Source organism: Drosophila biarmipes, chromosome 3L, assembly GCF_025231255.1.
Source record: "Drosophila biarmipes strain raj3 chromosome 3L, RU_DBia_V1.1, whole genome shotgun sequence".
Classification (NCBI taxonomy): domain Eukaryota; kingdom Metazoa; phylum Arthropoda; class Insecta; order Diptera; family Drosophilidae; genus Drosophila; species Drosophila biarmipes.
Genome location: NC_066613.1, coordinates 15035567 through 15053443, shown reverse-complemented (window position 1 = coordinate 15053443; position 17877 = coordinate 15035567). Strand labels below are relative to the sequence as shown.

Genomic DNA, 17877 nt, shown 5'->3' with positions numbered 1-17877 from the left:
TAATTTAATACATTTAACATAGAAACTTCAAAAAGTTATTTATTGATGGTATCTCTTTCAAGAAAGAATTAGGATAGAAATCTATTGTCATAGAAGAAAAAGGATAGGAACCTTATATCATATAGAAAGTAGAATAGGAACCTATTATTACACAAGAGTAAGGTAGAGGAAACCTATATCACTAAGAATAAGGATGGAAGAAATACTATTTGGGAAGAAACCTTTTATCCTAACTACCATGTTAATTTAAAACATCTATCATAGGAACTTCAAAACGTTATTTATTGATGATATCTCTTTAAGAAAACCCACTTTAAGATATTTTTTGTTTATATAAAGTGAAAAACGATCTCGTTTTTCTCCGAGTGGCAATCTCTATCTCTGCGATCCACTATCTCGAACCTCTTTTGGGGCATGTCCACGTCTGCATCCCACCCAATGAATGAAAATAACGTCTCTGGGGCTGCGGAGTGGGAGTTGGGGAGCTGCGGAGCTGGGGAGGCTGTCTTGTGGGGGATCTGGGGCAGGGGCTCTAAACAGCTGCTCCAGTTTCACAGTCGCAGCACAATCGGCTGTCGGAGACGCTGACTCTTCATGCTCATCAGATATGGCAGGCACGGGTTTTAGCGGCGTTGCTTATTCGTATATACACATCTAAGCCGTGTACAGGGTGAGGCAATCGGCTTGATTTCTTAATTGACTTCGTTCTTTAATTAATCTAATTTTGGAACTGAAAGCTTTGGCCCATTCGATTGAGCATGGCGGATTGATAATTGCCCCGAGTGGTCCACACACCATCGGTTTTTATGAGAGTCTCAAGAGATACTTTAAAGAACTGACGTTAGTTTTTTTAAGAACCCCGTATATAATGGAAATGGTAGAAACGTGCAAAAAATTATCTTTACTGAGGGGCCTGGAGTGTTGGTTTACCTACTTAAAAGATTCTTTATAAATTTTTATTATTTTTTTATTGAATTCCTCTTTTAAGTATACAAGATTTTTTATATAATCAACAGGTATATACAGAGCACCTAGTTCAAACAAGAAGAAAACGTTGACTCACATGTAGGTAGAAAGGTATAATCTGAACAACAGAATAAAGCTTAAGTGAATCACAGATTTTCCATTGTAAGCAACAAAAACAAACAAGAGATTAAAAATACACTCTTTAAATATTTAACTGCCACAGTCGTGTGTTTGTAAGCTTGAAAACACAGACGAAAAATAATTAGCCGGACATTGAAATCGAACCTTGAATTTCTCAATTTAGTGGCTCAACTATTTCCAATCACATAAAACAGAACACAGTGCACAGATCGATGATGTCATGTAAGTATGTCAAAACAAGCACTCTTTACGATCGATTTGAATGGGTCACAGATGAGGCTCCATCATAATGGATCGCACATACTATGCAGAACCGACGACACCCTGTACTCCGAAGACCGACTGAGCCGGCTTGCTGAAATTGTTTACATTGAAAGCGATCGAGGGGCGGGGGAGTTTGGCCTTTTTGGCTCCGGCTCCATGTGGTCGACCGGCAGATTGCTTCTCGACGGCCATAAATTAATTAATTGACTTAGTAAGCCGCGGCCCAAGTGCATTTTCACTGCTAACCGATGGCGATAAGACGTGGGCTGATCACTGAACTGTGAACTATTAATAGCTGACGCGATCGCCAGATCTTTCCGAGGACCGACTGACTCACATAGTTGGCCATTTCGGCTGCCAATTCGCCGGCGCTTGGGTCTTCCGCATTTGGCCAGGCCATGATGGCGCGATTGTTGGTAACGAAGTCCGCCAAACGCGTCAGAAGCTGCAGCAACATGCCACCGGCAGCTCAGAATCGCGACTGGATGTGGAAGAGCCGAGGCAGCCGCTCCGCGTCACCCAGGCCCACGATCTTCTGTGTAAACAGCCGTATATACCCAAGTACTCGGCTCGGCACATAATGAGCCATTTTCAATTTCATTTCGGTTTTCCGTCCTCGGCGCTGGCAGGCGGCACTCAATGAAATTCAATAAAATCAAAACAATTAGCAACGTAAACAAAAAAAGGCGAAGAACAAAATAATGGGTTAGACAGGGAGCCCCGGCACCCACGACGAACCGATGACGATGTCGCCAATATCGGCGGAGTGGTTTCTTGGCTGTGGCTACACAGCGAGAAACAAAAGAACAAAGATTTTAAAAATACCTCTAAGCATTATATAGGTTTTTTGGTTTGCCTTATGCCTTCTCACTAAACTGTTGCTCGATTTTAATTTTGAGATTTAATTATTTAGATCTTCAGGTCAGGAACCTCGATAATACGATAGATATGATATCTGATGTTTCACATAAAAAGCTAGGGATCAAAGATATCATAGGAATAACTAAAAATGGTCATTCTTATTATATTTGGGGAAATCTTTTTAATCTTTAGATTAAGAGTCTGGCAAATATAATATTTAATAATATATTGTAATGAAGGTACAAATATTGAGTTCATACGATGGAGATAATGCATTATTGTAAAAGATCGGATCCCGAACAATCTATTTCAACAACACACAATAAGAAAACGGAATTTTTTTTGAAGCACCTTAACCTCTTGTTAGTTTTTTCGAATGACATTGAGAAATCGCCTTGAAAGTTGTAATATTTTACGCTATTTTTTTTTATATTTTTCTCCCAGACTATTTCTTTTCAGTGCACCTGAGTAAATAGGCAAATGTCAACCATCCGCCTGCGCTGCGTCTTCGGTGGCAGCAGTGGCTTCTGCGGCGATAAGAACGCGTCCATCTATGGCGGATGTGGAACTCTCCGCTGATAAGCCACTGCATTCGAGTTGACTGCACTCTGTTCTCGACGGGACGGTCTTAGGAGCAGTTGCGGCTGCCGCCTGACATAAAACGCAAATTTAACGTGACAGTTTAACAAGTTGATCGCATGCGCCATAAAACACATGCAACACCTACAACAACAACAGCTGCGGCCACTACCACGGCGGCTAGTTGTGAGCATGCGTGGCTTCCAGTGGTGGCCACTCCCTCCTCCAGCCTCCAGCCTCCCGATCCATGGTCCCAGCTCGCAGCTCCCTGCTCCCTACTCCCGCCGCTGTCGTGTAATTTACACAAATGTCGCGCATTTATCTCATAGCCATAAACATTTTTTAAGCCACAATATCGAATTTATTTTGACACTTTACAAAGTTGTCGCCAGTGTTGCAGTTGTTGTTGCTGCAGCCTATCATAGACAACCAAAAACAACAACTATTGGCATTTGGCTTACCCTTCAACAGGGTAATTCGATTTTTCCTGGGGATCTGGAGCGCTTTTTGGATCTCTAGTCTTTATCATAGCCAACACATGTTGTCGATCTGCTTTTTCTGAACTCATGGTTTCCTGTAGAAGTTCTCCCTTGGTCATAGTTTCCGCTTTTCAGTAGATAATTAGTGGAATCTATATCATATGTTGTGTGTTAGGTTTATTTCATTTGTCATATTTCATCATCATTACCCCTTTAAGTGGGGGTAAACTATCAAAACACTAGTAAAAACTTTATAATAAACGTTCAATTTTGTTATCATTTCTTTGGTGTTGCTTGCATTTGAAAGGGTCTTTAGTATTCGGTTTGCCTTGGATTGTGGAGCTCCGACTGGGATTCTGCGGATTCTGCTTCTATTTCTGGCATTGGGTAATTTATTTGAAGTACCTCTTAAATGATATGCTTTTGCCATTTGGCTGTCTCATTTCTTGTTGGCTAATTTGTTCTCTATGTTCGGTTCTTGTTGATGGTGATGTGTCTCTTTGGTTCCCGAAGCATATCGCAGCCGGCTTATCGCTGGCTCTTAAGTTCTTCAGCTCTTGTCCGGCTGTTTTGCATTCGAATTTATGGCAGCACGTTAGAACTTATGGCGGCGATAACTGGCTGGCTTCAGAAAACCCAACTAGTTTGATTTTAAAATAACATCATAACATCACATAACAGTCATTACTAGAATGGTTCTGATGTAGGATCGTTAAAAATTATGCTTTAAATTGATCAAAGTATTGTGGGTTAATACAAAGTTTTTGATGCCTAAATAGATATTATTTTTTAAAGGAAAGTATGCCCTAGGAAACCAACTGAAGCTATCGTGATTTCTCTGAGTACACCTCTTTCCTACCGCCAAACGTGATTTATTTGGAACTTTATTGCCCTGCTAAGCGGGTCTGCGATCCCTTTGGGCCCGCAACCTACATTCGACGCCCCACTGGGCCAGTAAGGGGTTTACGTATGGCAAGCGCTTGGCACGCACGGCTGCACTCGTTCCCGAAAGTAATAAAGCAATTTCGTTTGACTATTTTACGGCAAAGGCGATTACAATTTTACTTATTTTTCACTTTCCAAACCAGCCAAGTCGAAGCCAACCCAGCGGCAATCTCCCGGCCGAGTCCCATGGCCCAGGTCTCCAGATTGTGCGACACGCACAAAGTCATAAATAGTGGCCACAAAAGGCCAAGACGTTAATGTGGTGACAATATTGCATGCAACCGACCGGGGCACCTTGGCTTTTTTTCGTCAGTTGCTGCTGTGCTGGGGGAAAAGCAGCTTTGCCGCCTGCTTTGGCACAGCAAGTGCATCAGGCGCATATCTCCGAAGGAGCGGGGCGCGCCGGGGCCAGGGGCGTGGCAGCTTATCGCCGATCAGGCGACGGCGACACTGTCCAACTCCAATTCAAACTGCGTCCCCAACTCCCAACTATAACTCCATTTCCACTGCACTGGGGAGCGGACGTGACGACGCTCAAAAAATGATGACAGCTGCTGATGAAGTTGACGATTTCTAAAAATGCGTGTAAAATTAGTGTTAAAAAACATGTCAAACCCAATGTGACAGTTACGTTTTGACATGACAACAATTACACTTTGTCTGCCCGCCAAGAGCAGTTTATAAATATAATGCTGGTCTTGAGACCGGGGCCCAGAGCGATACCATGACTCTAAGACCAGGACCCCGGCCCGTGTTAATTCAATAACCTGGACATTCTGGCCAAAGCGACGATGCCATCGGCGATGGCCGGCTTGCTAAGCGTATGATTAACGTCCGTTTTGATGACACAGCCAACATGGAACCATGGAGTCATGGCGGAGGAACGACTCTATACACATGTGCATGTGGAGGATCGGGAGGAGGTGGAGCTGCGGCCACATCTGCATTGTTTGTTTGCGTGGAACATTTGCATGCAACAATCTCAACCGGTTGGGATTGGCGGCACTTGCGGCAAGCATGTGTTCGTTTCGCTGGAGCACTCGTATCTTGGTAGCCTTTCGGTAGAGATGACAGCGGACACGGGTGCTACATGTCATCACGCACGAGGCTTTGGGATTGGAGATAGCCAAGGATCCGCGTAAAGACTGTTACTTGAATTCAAGAGCAACTGGCTCTAAAGTTTTCGAGATAAAGCGTTTTAAAGAAAATCAAAGCAGTCTCGATTTTGAGAATTTAGGATCTTGGCTGACTTTTGAGATCAAGGGAACGGTGTTGGGTACTGATTTTTCTGCTCTATAGCATGTAGAAAACCGAAAGTATGTTTATTTCAACAGAGTTTTTATCTGCATAAGCAAATAAAATTCCTAGTTATAATTATAAGCAGCCTCGAGTGAAGGAGAACAACCCATATTAATTGGATTCGCATAAAGCTTTTTTAAGGCCTTAACTGGAATGACCATTAGATCTCAACTTCAAATCCTTTTAAGCCCCTTGAGCTTCTTGTCGGTCAAGTTTTGCGCTTGGTCCACTTAAGATTTGTCAATCTGGCAAAGTGCCTATGAGCTTATTTCCAATTCTCGGTTTCTGGTTAGCATTTATCCAAATGTCAACGGCTAATCGACAGTTGGCTAAGCAATTGAGAGACAGATAAATGCGTCGAGGGGAAAATGAATAAAACCCGAAATCAAAAACTAATTTTCCGCCGACTAATTGCAATTAAGGGTAATCTTAATTTCCAGTATTGCAACCCGTTGTGTATTTTTTTCCTTGGCCGCTAACCGGTGGGGGAAATTAATGATAGTTTTATGTAATGGGGTCTGTAAAACCGACTCACAGGTGAGTGAAGAAATTCTGAATAACTTGGGTTAATTACGAAATAAACTTTAGTCCATCTCTATTGGGCGGAAAAACGTATAATGCCCGCGAGGGCTAATACAGGCGGTTATTATTAATGCCCCTGTGGATGGGGTCCCGTGGTTCGAGGTTGCCGGGGTTCCAGGGGCTTCCAGGGGGTTCGCCTGGCCATGTCGACAGTAAATAAGCCTTCATTTTTCATGGCTCTCGCCTGACCGAATTCTATGCAGCCAGTTCTTGGCCAAAGCAGCTGGCAGTGCGGTTATGCAAGCTGGAGGAGGAAGCCAAAAGACCAAAAAAAAAGTGGGAGAAAGGAGCTGGGGGTACTGCCACCGCATTCCTGGCCCAAAAGACAGCCGGTCAAATGTCAGGGGCCATAAATAAGCTGGCTTCCGCGACACAGATGCTCCTCTGGACAGCCTCCGCAGAAGCCGCTTCGCAATCCAAATCGAAATCCCCACAGCTCCTTATGGCCGTTGCAATTCAAGGCGCGAAACAATTAAACATAGTTTTCATTGCACAAAGACGCCGACATAGCGCAAATTAATTTGTGCAAAAAAAACACAGAAATAAATAAAAAAGAGCAATCGTCTCAAAGAAAGCGCGCTAAGCAAATCCAATTTCACCGTCAGCAATGTTTATTTATCTGTCGCCGCAGCTGCATTTGCCTCTTTCTCCGGTCAGCGCGGCAAACACCCATAATGGCCATATTTGTGGAGCAATCCACCTTCATCTCGGGGACCCCGATCTCCGAGAGACCACAGACCAAGCTGGCAAAGCCACCTAGCCACCAAGCTGCCAGCTAATGCAGCCGATCAACAATTTAGATACAATATCGCATATCGCATCATAATGTCGTCGTCGTCATCCTCTTGGCCAGCAAAATGGCGACACCACAGCAGCAGCAGCAGCAGCAGCAACAGTTGCAACTGCGGCAGCAACAGTTGCAGGTACGGCAGCAACATCAAGCACGGCGGCATCTTTTTTCGCACCTTGTTTGAATGCTCGCGCCTAATGGACGACAGCAACATTAGTTCGCCGGCCGGCTGGAGACGCTTTTTGTGGTCCAGTTTCGTGTGCTCGGCTTGTTTTGGCATCGCAGATTAAATATATTTAATTAAAAAGAAACAAGATGAGTGCGCAATCCATTGACACGGCCGGCGGGGGATACACTATCCGCGGATCTTGGTGATATTTTCAGATAGATAAGGAGAAACCCTCAAGAAGTATGCTAATTCTTCAAGGGCTGGGAGTGCAGATTTCAAACCTTTCCCACGAGTCTAAACTCTCTTAAAACCAACCTTCACACTCTAAATTTGGATTTAAATAAGAAAAATCAATCGATTTTAGATTGAGTTTTATGGCAATAGAAAGAGAAGGTAAGAAAAACTAGAGGAACTTTGAAATTAGTTGAAACGTGTTGCCAAAAAACATATATTATTATTAGTAGTCCCATAATAAAAGGTTTTTTAAACCTAATATTTCATTAAACGTAAAATATTTCTTATATATATATTTAACTGATTTAAAAGTAATTTTTTTTTAATGTATTTAAATCGAAAGAAATGAGAAAACCATGTGAACCCCATATAAGAGCACTTGAAAGCGACAGACAAACGCTGGAAACAACAACGATCTGCACAAAATTGGTAGCTGTCAACGCCTTTTTAATTGAAAGCGTGTTGGTGTTAAATACTCGTAAGTATCTCTTAGTATGATTTTTGCGCCGATCGCGATATGACAAGCGGGACAACTCCGACAGACGGACGGCCTCTCGAGCGGACAGAAAGACAGCTGGATGGACAGACGGCTTCGGCTTATCGGTGAACTACTTTTGGAATGGAAATGAATGAAATCAAATCGTTTGAATCGGAATGAAGTGAGCAGAGTCAACGAATCGAGTCGAATGCGAATGCGAATCAATGGGCGCCCCAAACCGCCGACAAATCGATTGGAAAATCACACACAAAAACAAACAGCGCAGCAGCGACCGGGAGGGAAAAATAAAGATTGCGTTTAATTTCTTTAACCTTGCTTTCACTTTTCTCATTAACTTTTCGTTGGCAATTAAAATTCAATTTTTGCTCAAAAATCAAGTCAGATAAATGGCCGCACATTTCTCAAATCTCGAAACGGAGCGGAGTGCGCGGGAGCGTGTGAAAAAGGCCAAGACGCCGCGTTCGAGACGTTAACAAGGCTCGGCAAATTTTTAAATGCCAATTTCCGCAAATTATTAAATGAAATTGAGGATTCCGCACGGCTATCTATACATCTTTGGTTATGGGGAATTCAATCGGCCGTGGGGCCTTATATGGTGTGTGGTACAGAGAGGAAAATGGGGTACTAAATGATCAGCTTTTGGGGTTTTTTATAGGCTTTAGTTTAATTTTGAGTACAAATACATGACTTAGGGATTTTTGTTTCAGCTAAGCGCTTCTATAATACGTAATTTATATATATCCATTATAATATTTTGAGATTTAAATATCTATTTATCTTTGACACAAATACTTTTCAAAATGTAAAGAGAACCTTTTGATAAAATTTTCTGGATTGAAATGTTGTTCACGGTAGTTATTAAGATCTTAAAAATAGTAAGATTTTATTTAGCTAAATCGCACCCCTTATTTTCTGTGTGTATCTGCGTGTTGTGCATTTGCAATTTGACATACTTTTGTTAACCAGCAACTGCAACAGCAGCAGCAAAAAGCAAAAGTAGCGGCAGCATCTTGCCGCAGCATCAACAATCATAATAATAATGGCAAAACTTAATAGTGGCGCGAAAGTATGACGAATATGTAAACTGCAGCTAATCCCGCAACAAATGATTGCGATTAATCAGCGGAATTGCATTAGCTGGGCCAAAAGGAGTCGCCCCGATGGGCGTAGCTGCAACTGTCACAGTCGCTGATTAAGCGAGATTCCCAGTGGCAGATACGAAGACGAGTTGTGGGTGCGTGCGCGTGCAATTATGCGCACGGCGCGCACGGTAGCCCAGGGCATGCGATGTGGGGATCCCTTTCCCCGAAGCCGGGCCAAAAACTCATTAACAAGTCAATTAAAAGGCCAGGAAGTGGCCGCTGGCAGATGCTTCTCCACTGCCAGCCGCGGCTGCATCTGGATGGGTTACCGCCGCTTATCTAACGACTCCATTTGGCCGCTGACTGGCAGCTTCATCTCTCAATCCCAATCTGCCGACCGATCCTGAAACTAATGCGAAGGCGCTCCGCGGAGCGGACACTAAGCGGATGCGCGTAATAAATTAATAAAGCCCGCATTAAGCGCAATGCATATTCAATTAACAATGTCAGTGCGCCGCGTATCTTGCAGATACATTCGGTATTCAGCATTCGGCATTCGCAGTCACATTCGCTGCATTTCGCTGCGCCCGCCGCATTTCCTGTCAGCAAAAAAATGAAAATCAAATCCGAGGCCACGGCTCATTACAGCTTCGAGGCTACAAAGTTGCCGGGAGAAACCAATTTTATGGGTGTTGTAAATCGTTCGGCGAACCTAGGGAATAGAGTCGTCCACAGATGGGACTGTATCTAGCAGATCACTGTTTTATAAGCTCAGCTTCTGTGGGTTTCAGGCGGATAGAACTCTGTGGCTTAAGTTATTTAAAATTGTTTTAATTTGTAAATAACTTTTTAGGATAGTTCCTTTTTTCACTCACTTCCTTTTACATATCCTAATATTTGGGATTTTGTTTTTATTTTTTTTTTTAACAATTTAACAAACAATTTCAAACAAAGTAACTGGGAGACAAGCTAAACTCTTCGTTAAGTTCGTTTCTCATTTTGTAAATTCTTCCGGCTTGGGTTTTTCTTCATAATGTGCAAGCTTTCTTGAATGGTGCAGAATGGTGCATGTCTCTTTTAAAATCGGAATTAATAGTTCTTAGTGAGTCTGCGACTGGGTGCTTCCGCCTGGTGGCTGTGGATCCTTCACCTTTTCATCCTTATCGCCAATCAGGGCCTTGTGTATGTGCGGTACCACTCCGCCGCCGGCAATGGTGGCACTGACCAGGCTGTCCAACTCGGCATCTCTGCGAATGGCGATCTGCAGGTGGCGCGGCGTGATGCACTTCACCTTGAAATCCCTCGCGACGTAGCCTGCCAACTCCAGGATCTCGGCGTTCAGGTATTCCAGGACGGCGGCGGTGAGCACGGCTGCAGGGGCTCCGATCCGCATGCGGGATGCGTAGCGCTTCCTGAGCTGACGGCGGATGCGGCCCACGGGGAACTCGACACCAGCGCGCTTCGATTGCGATACCCTTGACTTCTGGTTGGCCCTTGGAGCCGCGGACCTTCCCGCGTCCTGATCTGCTCTATCGTCAGCCATTTTTGGTTAACCGTATTCTGTACCGATATCAATGTTTATTTTTGATGTGAAGGCATTGATTGTAGGGCCTCGACTGATCGGATCTTGAAATGTTTTCCGGAGAGTTCAGAATTTTTTGTAACCGACTACTATGATTTTGATTTACCTTTATCGTATTTTATAAGGATTATAAACATTTTTCCCCCTCCCATTTACCCCTATTGTATATGTAGTAGACTCACCTCACTGATCTCATCCTCGAGGGCCCGCTGCCTGGTCAGTTGCCTGAGTCGCTCCCTGCGCTGCTCCGTCAGCTGCTCCAGTCGCTGGGCCGCCCGGTCCACCTCGTTGAAGAGGAGCGTCACCTTGCGCAGCTTGCAGGCGGCATCCATGTTGAGGAATGCCCCCGATGGGGATGGTGACGTCATCCGCGGCGAGGACGGCGGGACAGGGGCAGAGGTGATGGCCCTGGCCAAGTCCTGCAGCCTGGCCAACTGGCCAGCACCCATCTTGCGGAGACTGTGGAGCTGGGAGTCCATCAGCGCACGACTGAGGGCGCGATGCTGGCCATAGAGCTGGCGGCGCGTGGGCAATCCCTGGAGATCGGCGGCGCGTATTTCGCTGAGGGCACTCACCAGCCGACCGCCGGCCGTCGAGCACTGGCGCTGGAAGGCCTCCAGTTGGGCGAAAAACTCCCGCCACTTGGTGGCATCGTGATGCCGCTGCCCAATCCCGGCCAGCGCGGCCAGGGCGGGCACGGAGGGCAGCAATCCAGCGGGCAGCTGCGATGGCGCAACACTTGTCGTGACTTGGTCCACGCTAATGAATTTAACCAAATCCACTGGCGATGGCGATGGTGATGGCGATGGCGACGACGACGACGACGACGGCGGCTCCTGTTTTTTTGGGGTCAGAGTCAGAGCAGAGGGAAACAGCGGATTCGTTGTCATTAGTGGACAAGTTCTGCTTTTTAAGCCCGGCCGGTCATGTCGGGGCGGGTTAATTGGCTGGGGATCAGCCTCGCGGGGGATCAGGCCGGGGCGTTAGCCCGCCGCCTGGCCTTTCGATCCCACCCTCTGACAGAGGCACGGAGAAAAATGCCTACAACTTTCTATTTCATTTTGATTTTAAAATAATAACCATGATTTATAAAGAATTCATGTCTTCCAGGTGATAACAAATGTACATATGATATTGTATTGTATCATGGGTATTTTAATCAGGGAATAAACATAGCAATATTCGAGGTTTTTACTTTAAGATAAAGATAGTTTGTAAAAGATTTTGTATAGTTTACAAATCTGCAGCAACTGAATTTATCAAAATCAAACTGAAAAGAGTAGGTCAACGCTATTTTAAATAAGATATTTTTTAATTCAATAAAAAGGGATCTTTAAAAAAGTACAAGTTCTTTAGTTAGAAGCAAACAATTTTGCACTTTTTAAATCTTTAGTGACTCATGATTGACTTAACATACATGGGTTTAAAATGAAATTAAAACTTGAATGTTGAAATGTTGATTCTACATCTCTTACCCATAATACAGTTTCTTACAGAACTGCCCAATTTCCAAAGGGTTTTCTTTAATTTTTCTCTGTGCCTCTTTGTGCAATCTGAAAGGTCAGGCTGCCCAAACTCTAAACTCTAAACTCACCGGGCGATCACTGTTATTGTTCTGCTGGCGCTGCTTCTGCTGCTGCTGCTCGTTGCACAATTGCAGCAGACTCGAGTCGGAACAAACGGCCAAAATTTCACAATTGCCAATTTGCTTGGCCAAGAGCCGCAGACTTTGGCAAATTAAGTCGATTACGCATAAGTGCTGAGACTTCTCGATGGCAATTAAAATGGTAAATGTCTGCTGGGCGGGTTGTTGTTTCTGTTGTTTCTGCTGTTTCTGCTGCTGCTCGGTGCTTTTATGGCCATTGATTGTGGCCGGCGTTCCGGGTGTCGCCGGGGCGGGGAAGGGGCAGGAGCTGCAAGAGCAATGGAAAACGAGCCATGAGTTGTGGTCCAAAGTGGCCGAGAAGGTGCACGGTCAAGTCGCATAAATAACATCAAAAGTGTTCGCAAGTGTTTGCTAGCTGTCGATCAGAGGTGGGCAAATGGCAAGGATCGGGGAACTAGTTCGATATAGTTAATATAAAAAATATTATAAACCTAAATATTATAAGAACTATATTATTAATAAAATATTAAACTAATCCTTAAACCATTTAGGGAAATAATATCCTGATTGTGTCAATAAAAGCATTGTAATATGCTGAATTTTAATGAGCTCAAGTAAAACAAAAAAAAAACATGCAGAAATTTGTTAAATTTTTAAATAAATAAATTTTCTATAGTATAGTGATTTTAAGATGTAAAAATATTCTTAGAAAATCTCTAGTATACTCTTTAAGAGTCCCACAACAGCAAAAATTCCACAAAGCCATTAGTTACTATTTTATTGCATTAAACCTTATAAACTTGGTCTTATCACCCATCTCAGCATCTAATAAAGTAATTATCTTTAAAAAAGAAATTATAATTTTTTTGCAATTGCCAAGTTCTCATCATTTATTTTTTCCCCCCAAATCAGAACACCTTATTAGAATTGTTAAGTTTAAGGTGCCTTCAGGCCGTAATTTCCCAATAAATCATTATAATCCCGCCGTGCATTTCCCGCTGATTCCCAGGCTTCCATGTGAACCAGTTCGCATGTGGGCCGCCCAGCTCCGGGAGATAAAAAAGAAATAAAAGCACACAGTGCCTGGGCGGATTGGGTGGTGGTGTCCGTTTGGGGAGCAGAACACACCGACTCGGCTACGCCCAAAACAAGTTCACTTTAATTGGCAATAAGCGGCCTCTGCACTTGGACCACGGCTTCCACTCGCGACCAGATGAAGCACTTTGCCTTTCGGTAACTCGGCGGGGAGGAATCACGTAACTATGACAAGTTGGTAGCCACTTTTAATCAGCGTAAATAAAATTGAAAATTGCTGCTAATGGCAGCTGGTGGGCATTAACAGAAGCCAAGAGCCAAGAACCGAGAGCCGGGAGCTAAGAGCCGTGTCCTAACACTTTGGCCAAAGTTTGCACAGCCGCTTGGGAAATTCTTGAGCGGCCAAGTGGGGCTAACTGTAAACGCATGCCAGGCCAGGTTCTCGGCGTCTATGTGCTCGATTCTCTGGCGGCCTGAGCCACACGTCCACCCCCAGGTTGCAACTCCAGATGCAGTTGCTCTGCGAGCTGCAGTTGCAAATTGCACGCAATGCTCACGGGCCCGAGGTCCGCCGATGTGGCGTGTTTCTGCGGAGTCTTTGGGCCTCAGACCGCGGCCTAATGATGCCGCACAGTGCGCTCAGGCTATAAAGAACGCCCGGCATTTTGATACCGCGGTAGCCTATATACACGCTCGCATAGGCAGCCGCCAGCTGATCTTTGTAATTTTGTCACGTCGAGGTGGAAAGTACCCTAGCTAGAATAAAAACTACTTTCTTGACTTGAAATGAAGGTATGATCACTATCTTGGACATGAAAAAACGAATTCTAAGAAAGATCTAAATAAGTCATTAAAGACCCTTCTAGAGAGAGTATAGAGTAATATTTAAAAAAAATAAAAAAAAATCCGAAATAAAAATATTGCAATATTTAAATACACCTTCATATAAATTATATTTCAGGTAGGAACTAGAATATGAAGCTCAGCAGCTAGTAAAACTAACAACTAACTAACTAAAGAAGTAGTTTAAATAAATAAAAGTTCGACTATAATGATTTTTTTAGAGCTAGTCACATTAACTAATTTTTAATGGAAACAATAATGTGATAATAGCCCCTATATGTTTGTGAACCCATTTTTGCGAACCCATTTTGTGGATCACCTGAGAGGCTTTAACCCCGTTAAGACCCCAACAAGCGCAATTATAACCCAAAACCTCGGGTGATTTGAAATGCATTTCGGTTTCGGGGACAGCCGCGCATGCTCTCTCCGTCGATTTTGTAGGGCAAGACGCATTAAAATATGAGCACAGTCCTAGGTCGAGCGTGTGTAACCCGAGCTTTTCTTTTATATCCGTATTATGCGCGGGCATGCATATTTATACCCCGAGAGGGTACGGGTACCTTTCGCAGCCGAAGATTCCGAGAAGTGCAGCCCGCCAAACGGTGTCCATAAAAACAAATTTAATTGCAAGCTGTCACACACACGATGGAGGGAGTTGTGGATTGGCATCGTAGATGGGCTTTGAGCTGTGGTATTTCTGTTTTTTTCGGAGCCAGATAGTCGGGGAGTCGGGGAGTCGGGGTGTCAGGGAGTCGTAGTTGGAGTCCGAGGTCAGACCTCTGGCCCAGACAAATGATGTAAGCTACGGATAAGCCAAGTGGCCATGTTGACACTGACGCAGTGGTGAAAACTGAGCGAGGAGCCAGCCAACATCTAATATTTGCCGTCCATCTGGCTGGCATTCCGAGTTGGACAGCCAGCTAATGAATACCTTACACATGTCGGCAAACAAACGCAAATAATGTCAATGGTCTGGCAGATCCAACTCGTCATGAGTCAGGTCGAAGAAGAAAAACACTGGCCCGGACGGGATGGATTTGGATTCGGATTCGGAAGAGTCGGGCAGATGGGACGCTGATAATGATGATGGTGATGAGGCGGCTACAGCAGATGTGCCAGTTTTCAGCTGCTGCTGCCGCTGCCGCTGCCGCTGCCGCTGCCAATGTTTGTCAAAGAGTTTTCTACACGATTTGGCCGCGTTTTTACCAATTGGCATTGAAGCAATTAACATCAGCATGCAGCTGGATTTCCAGCCGAGTCTCTGGCCAAAACTGGAACGGGAATCGCACTGGCAGCGCTCAGAACTCTAAGTGGCCGCCAGATGCGCGATACGAGTGTTCGCCTCTCTGTCGATTTAGATTTCACAGATCTCTGATATTTCCAGGAATCGTGTGGCAGTTGGAACCTGGATCTCGGTGCCGGGAACCTTTTGCGGAGAACAGCAACCAGCAGTGCGGAAAAATAGAAGTTCACATCATAAATTTTAAAGTGTCACGAATCTGTCTGGAAAAAAATCATTCATATGCCTGCAGTTATCGCCGCCTCTCACTCCCTCCTCAAAGGGAAGCCGCACACAGTCCCGCGAAAGACGTGCCCGCAAAAGCCAGCCCCACAAACATTGGCAGCCAGCCTGAGTGGAATTCTAATTTACACTAAACAGCAGGGCAAATGGCCTGTTCGGCGCAGTTTATTGGGCTTTTCCAGAACTTTTCCCATGGCCTTTGGGATGGACCGCTAAGTGGGGAGCTCGTTAATACGCTTTTAACGCGCGGTGTGGCTGGAGTTCATTTCCAGACTCTTATGAATGGTCTTTCCTCAAACGGGTTTCAAACTTCTTAACTGATAAATGCTATTTCGATCTCTAGAACATTTTATTAAAGTTCATTATTATATGGCCTCTTACTTTCACATTATCTTTGGCTTATTCTTTGATAAACCCCTCTGTACTTGACCCTGTTGTCGAAACACTCACTCGAGCTTACTTACTTATTTGTTTACCCTGTAAAACACCCATTCACTCGCAGATCTGGGGCAGATAGCCTACCCTGCTGGACAGTGTTTATCGACTTTTAGCCCAGACTTTTGTTCTATTTTCTAAGGCTAAGTTCCCGGCTCACAATGCAAGTGCTGTTCGATGTTGCCGTTGTTTCTTCTGTTCTGTTCTGCTTCTGCTGTATGTTTCCTTTTAGCCAAAGTGGCAAATTGACTGACGTGCATTCGGGCCAAAACGAAGCGAAACTCCCGGGGGAGTGGAGGTGGCATCGGGGGCCCCGACTTAAAGGCTTAAATGCAGCTCCGCATCGTTCCCAGCGCCATTTGGCCGACTGGCTGACTGGCTGGCGCATTTGCATATCGGCTCGTAAATATGGATGGGCCGACGGGTCTCCCGGGTCTGCGAGTCTATGAACTTATTGCCAGACAAATTGAAATGCCTGATTCGGCTGCAGATGCAGATTCTGCGGATTCTGGGTACTCCGGGGGAGCGGGTTAGTACTCATACTGGTTCTGGTTCTGGCTCTGCGATTGCCCACAGCTGCTCGTTGAGCCCATTCCCATGCGTTACTTTGACACTAAACCGATGAGGCTGATTCTAATTCTGATTCAGATATGGAAATTGAGATATGCACACGGGAAAAAGTTCTCAAGTACTCGGTACATGGTAAATCTTTCAATATTTCTGTTACCTTATGGAGCTAATCAGGTTCTGGTTTCTCTTTTATCAATATCTACAGGTCGACTTATCATAAGGGGTACTTAAGATTGTAATGGAATACTTAAAAGTCCGAAAGAAAAACAAGTATCTGCTAATTTAAGATCACTATGGATTTTAAGAACGGCGTTAAATTTTACTTAGTACTTTCGCTCTTTTAACTTAAATAAAATTTTTAAATTTCTTAAGATCATATTACAGCCTTAGAGCTCTAATTGTCAAGTGATGATCCATAGTTTTTAGTTGGCTTGTTGGTACACCTCCCGTGACCTATCTTACTACAGTAAAAACACCCAAGTCTTGACCGACTTATGCGTTCTTTTTCTCAGTGCCGCCCAGTGGATCCCCCACTCACCTTCGCTCGGGAATTGTGCTGTAGTAGAGGAGCAGCGTGGCCAGCTCGTAGCAATTGAGGCCGGCGGACGCCACACAGGCCGCGTCCACGCTCACAAGTGGGTCGCCTTGGAGGGTGCGTGTGCCTGGAAAGGAGTCGGAGAAGGAGATCACGGTTAGGAGATGGGCTATGAGAGATCTCGAGATGTGGGAAATCGCACTGCGACGCGGTCTCAATTGGTGCGCCCTGGGTGGCCACTTCGCCTTCGATAATGTGCGAAAAAGCGTGTGCACATTAATTGAAAAGCGCCAACTTTATGCATTTCCCCCACCGCTTTTCGCCTATCGCCAGGAAAATGGCCAGCGGCAAATTGCCTGGCGGGGCGTTACAAAAGCGATTCCAATTTATAAGCAAATTTTCGTTCGGATTTCGGTTCAGTGAAAGTCTAGAATTAGATGAGATCGGGCCCGGGGCGCGGCGAAAATGGAAAGTTTGTCACCTATGTCCACCGCTTGCGGATGGCCGGATGGATGGGTGCTCACCTGGTAAATAGACGCCGCTGGTCAGCAGTTTCTCAGGCAGCTCGCCAATCGAGCTGGGCGGCAGTAGTTCCGTCTCGCAGGTCTCTGCAGAGGAAAAAATCAAAAAGAGATTTTTAAATATTAAATACGAACTGATTCACCTAAAAAATAAACGAATATTTATAACTATCTAATATCTTGAGAGGTTTGAAAACTACTGTAATTCAGATACATACTGTTTGTTTGATATTTAAAAAAAAGGAAAATATATGCTAATGTAATCTCGCATTAGAAAGAGTGTCTTTTTAAATCTTAAATTTATCTTTTTTAATCCTTTAAAGAACTAGTGCTTTTCT

General features: G+C 44.5%; 2 protein-coding genes across 5 annotated transcripts in view; both read right to left on the bottom strand.

Annotated features, from left to right (window-relative positions):
- LOC108028373 (uncharacterized) overlaps positions 1 to 17877 on the bottom strand; it is a 52840-nt gene that overhangs the window by 4950 nt on the left and 30013 nt on the right. For 3 of the 4 annotated variants that reach the window (XM_044095403.2, XM_017100165.3, XM_017100166.3), the window contains exons 6-9: positions 17543 to 17626; positions 17022 to 17145; positions 12067 to 12385; positions 10655 to 11308 (exon numbers count right to left, since the gene is read on the bottom strand). In XM_044095403.2, coding sequence (XP_043951338.2) covers positions 10655 to 11308; positions 12067 to 12385; positions 17022 to 17145; positions 17543 to 17626 — 1181 coding nt within the window. Of the gene's footprint in view, positions 1 to 1708; positions 1850 to 10654; positions 11309 to 12066; positions 12386 to 17021; positions 17146 to 17542; positions 17627 to 17877 lie in introns of those variants that run through there. The other variant, XM_017100167.3, reaches the window with a different exon arrangement.
- LOC108028374 (histone H2A.V-like) lies at positions 9770 to 10572 on the bottom strand. Its single transcript, XM_017100168.3, has one exon. It carries the CDS (start codon positions 10431 to 10433, stop codon positions 9990 to 9992), a length of 444 nt encoding a protein of 147 aa, XP_016955657.1. The 5' UTR covers positions 10434 to 10572; the 3' UTR covers positions 9770 to 9989.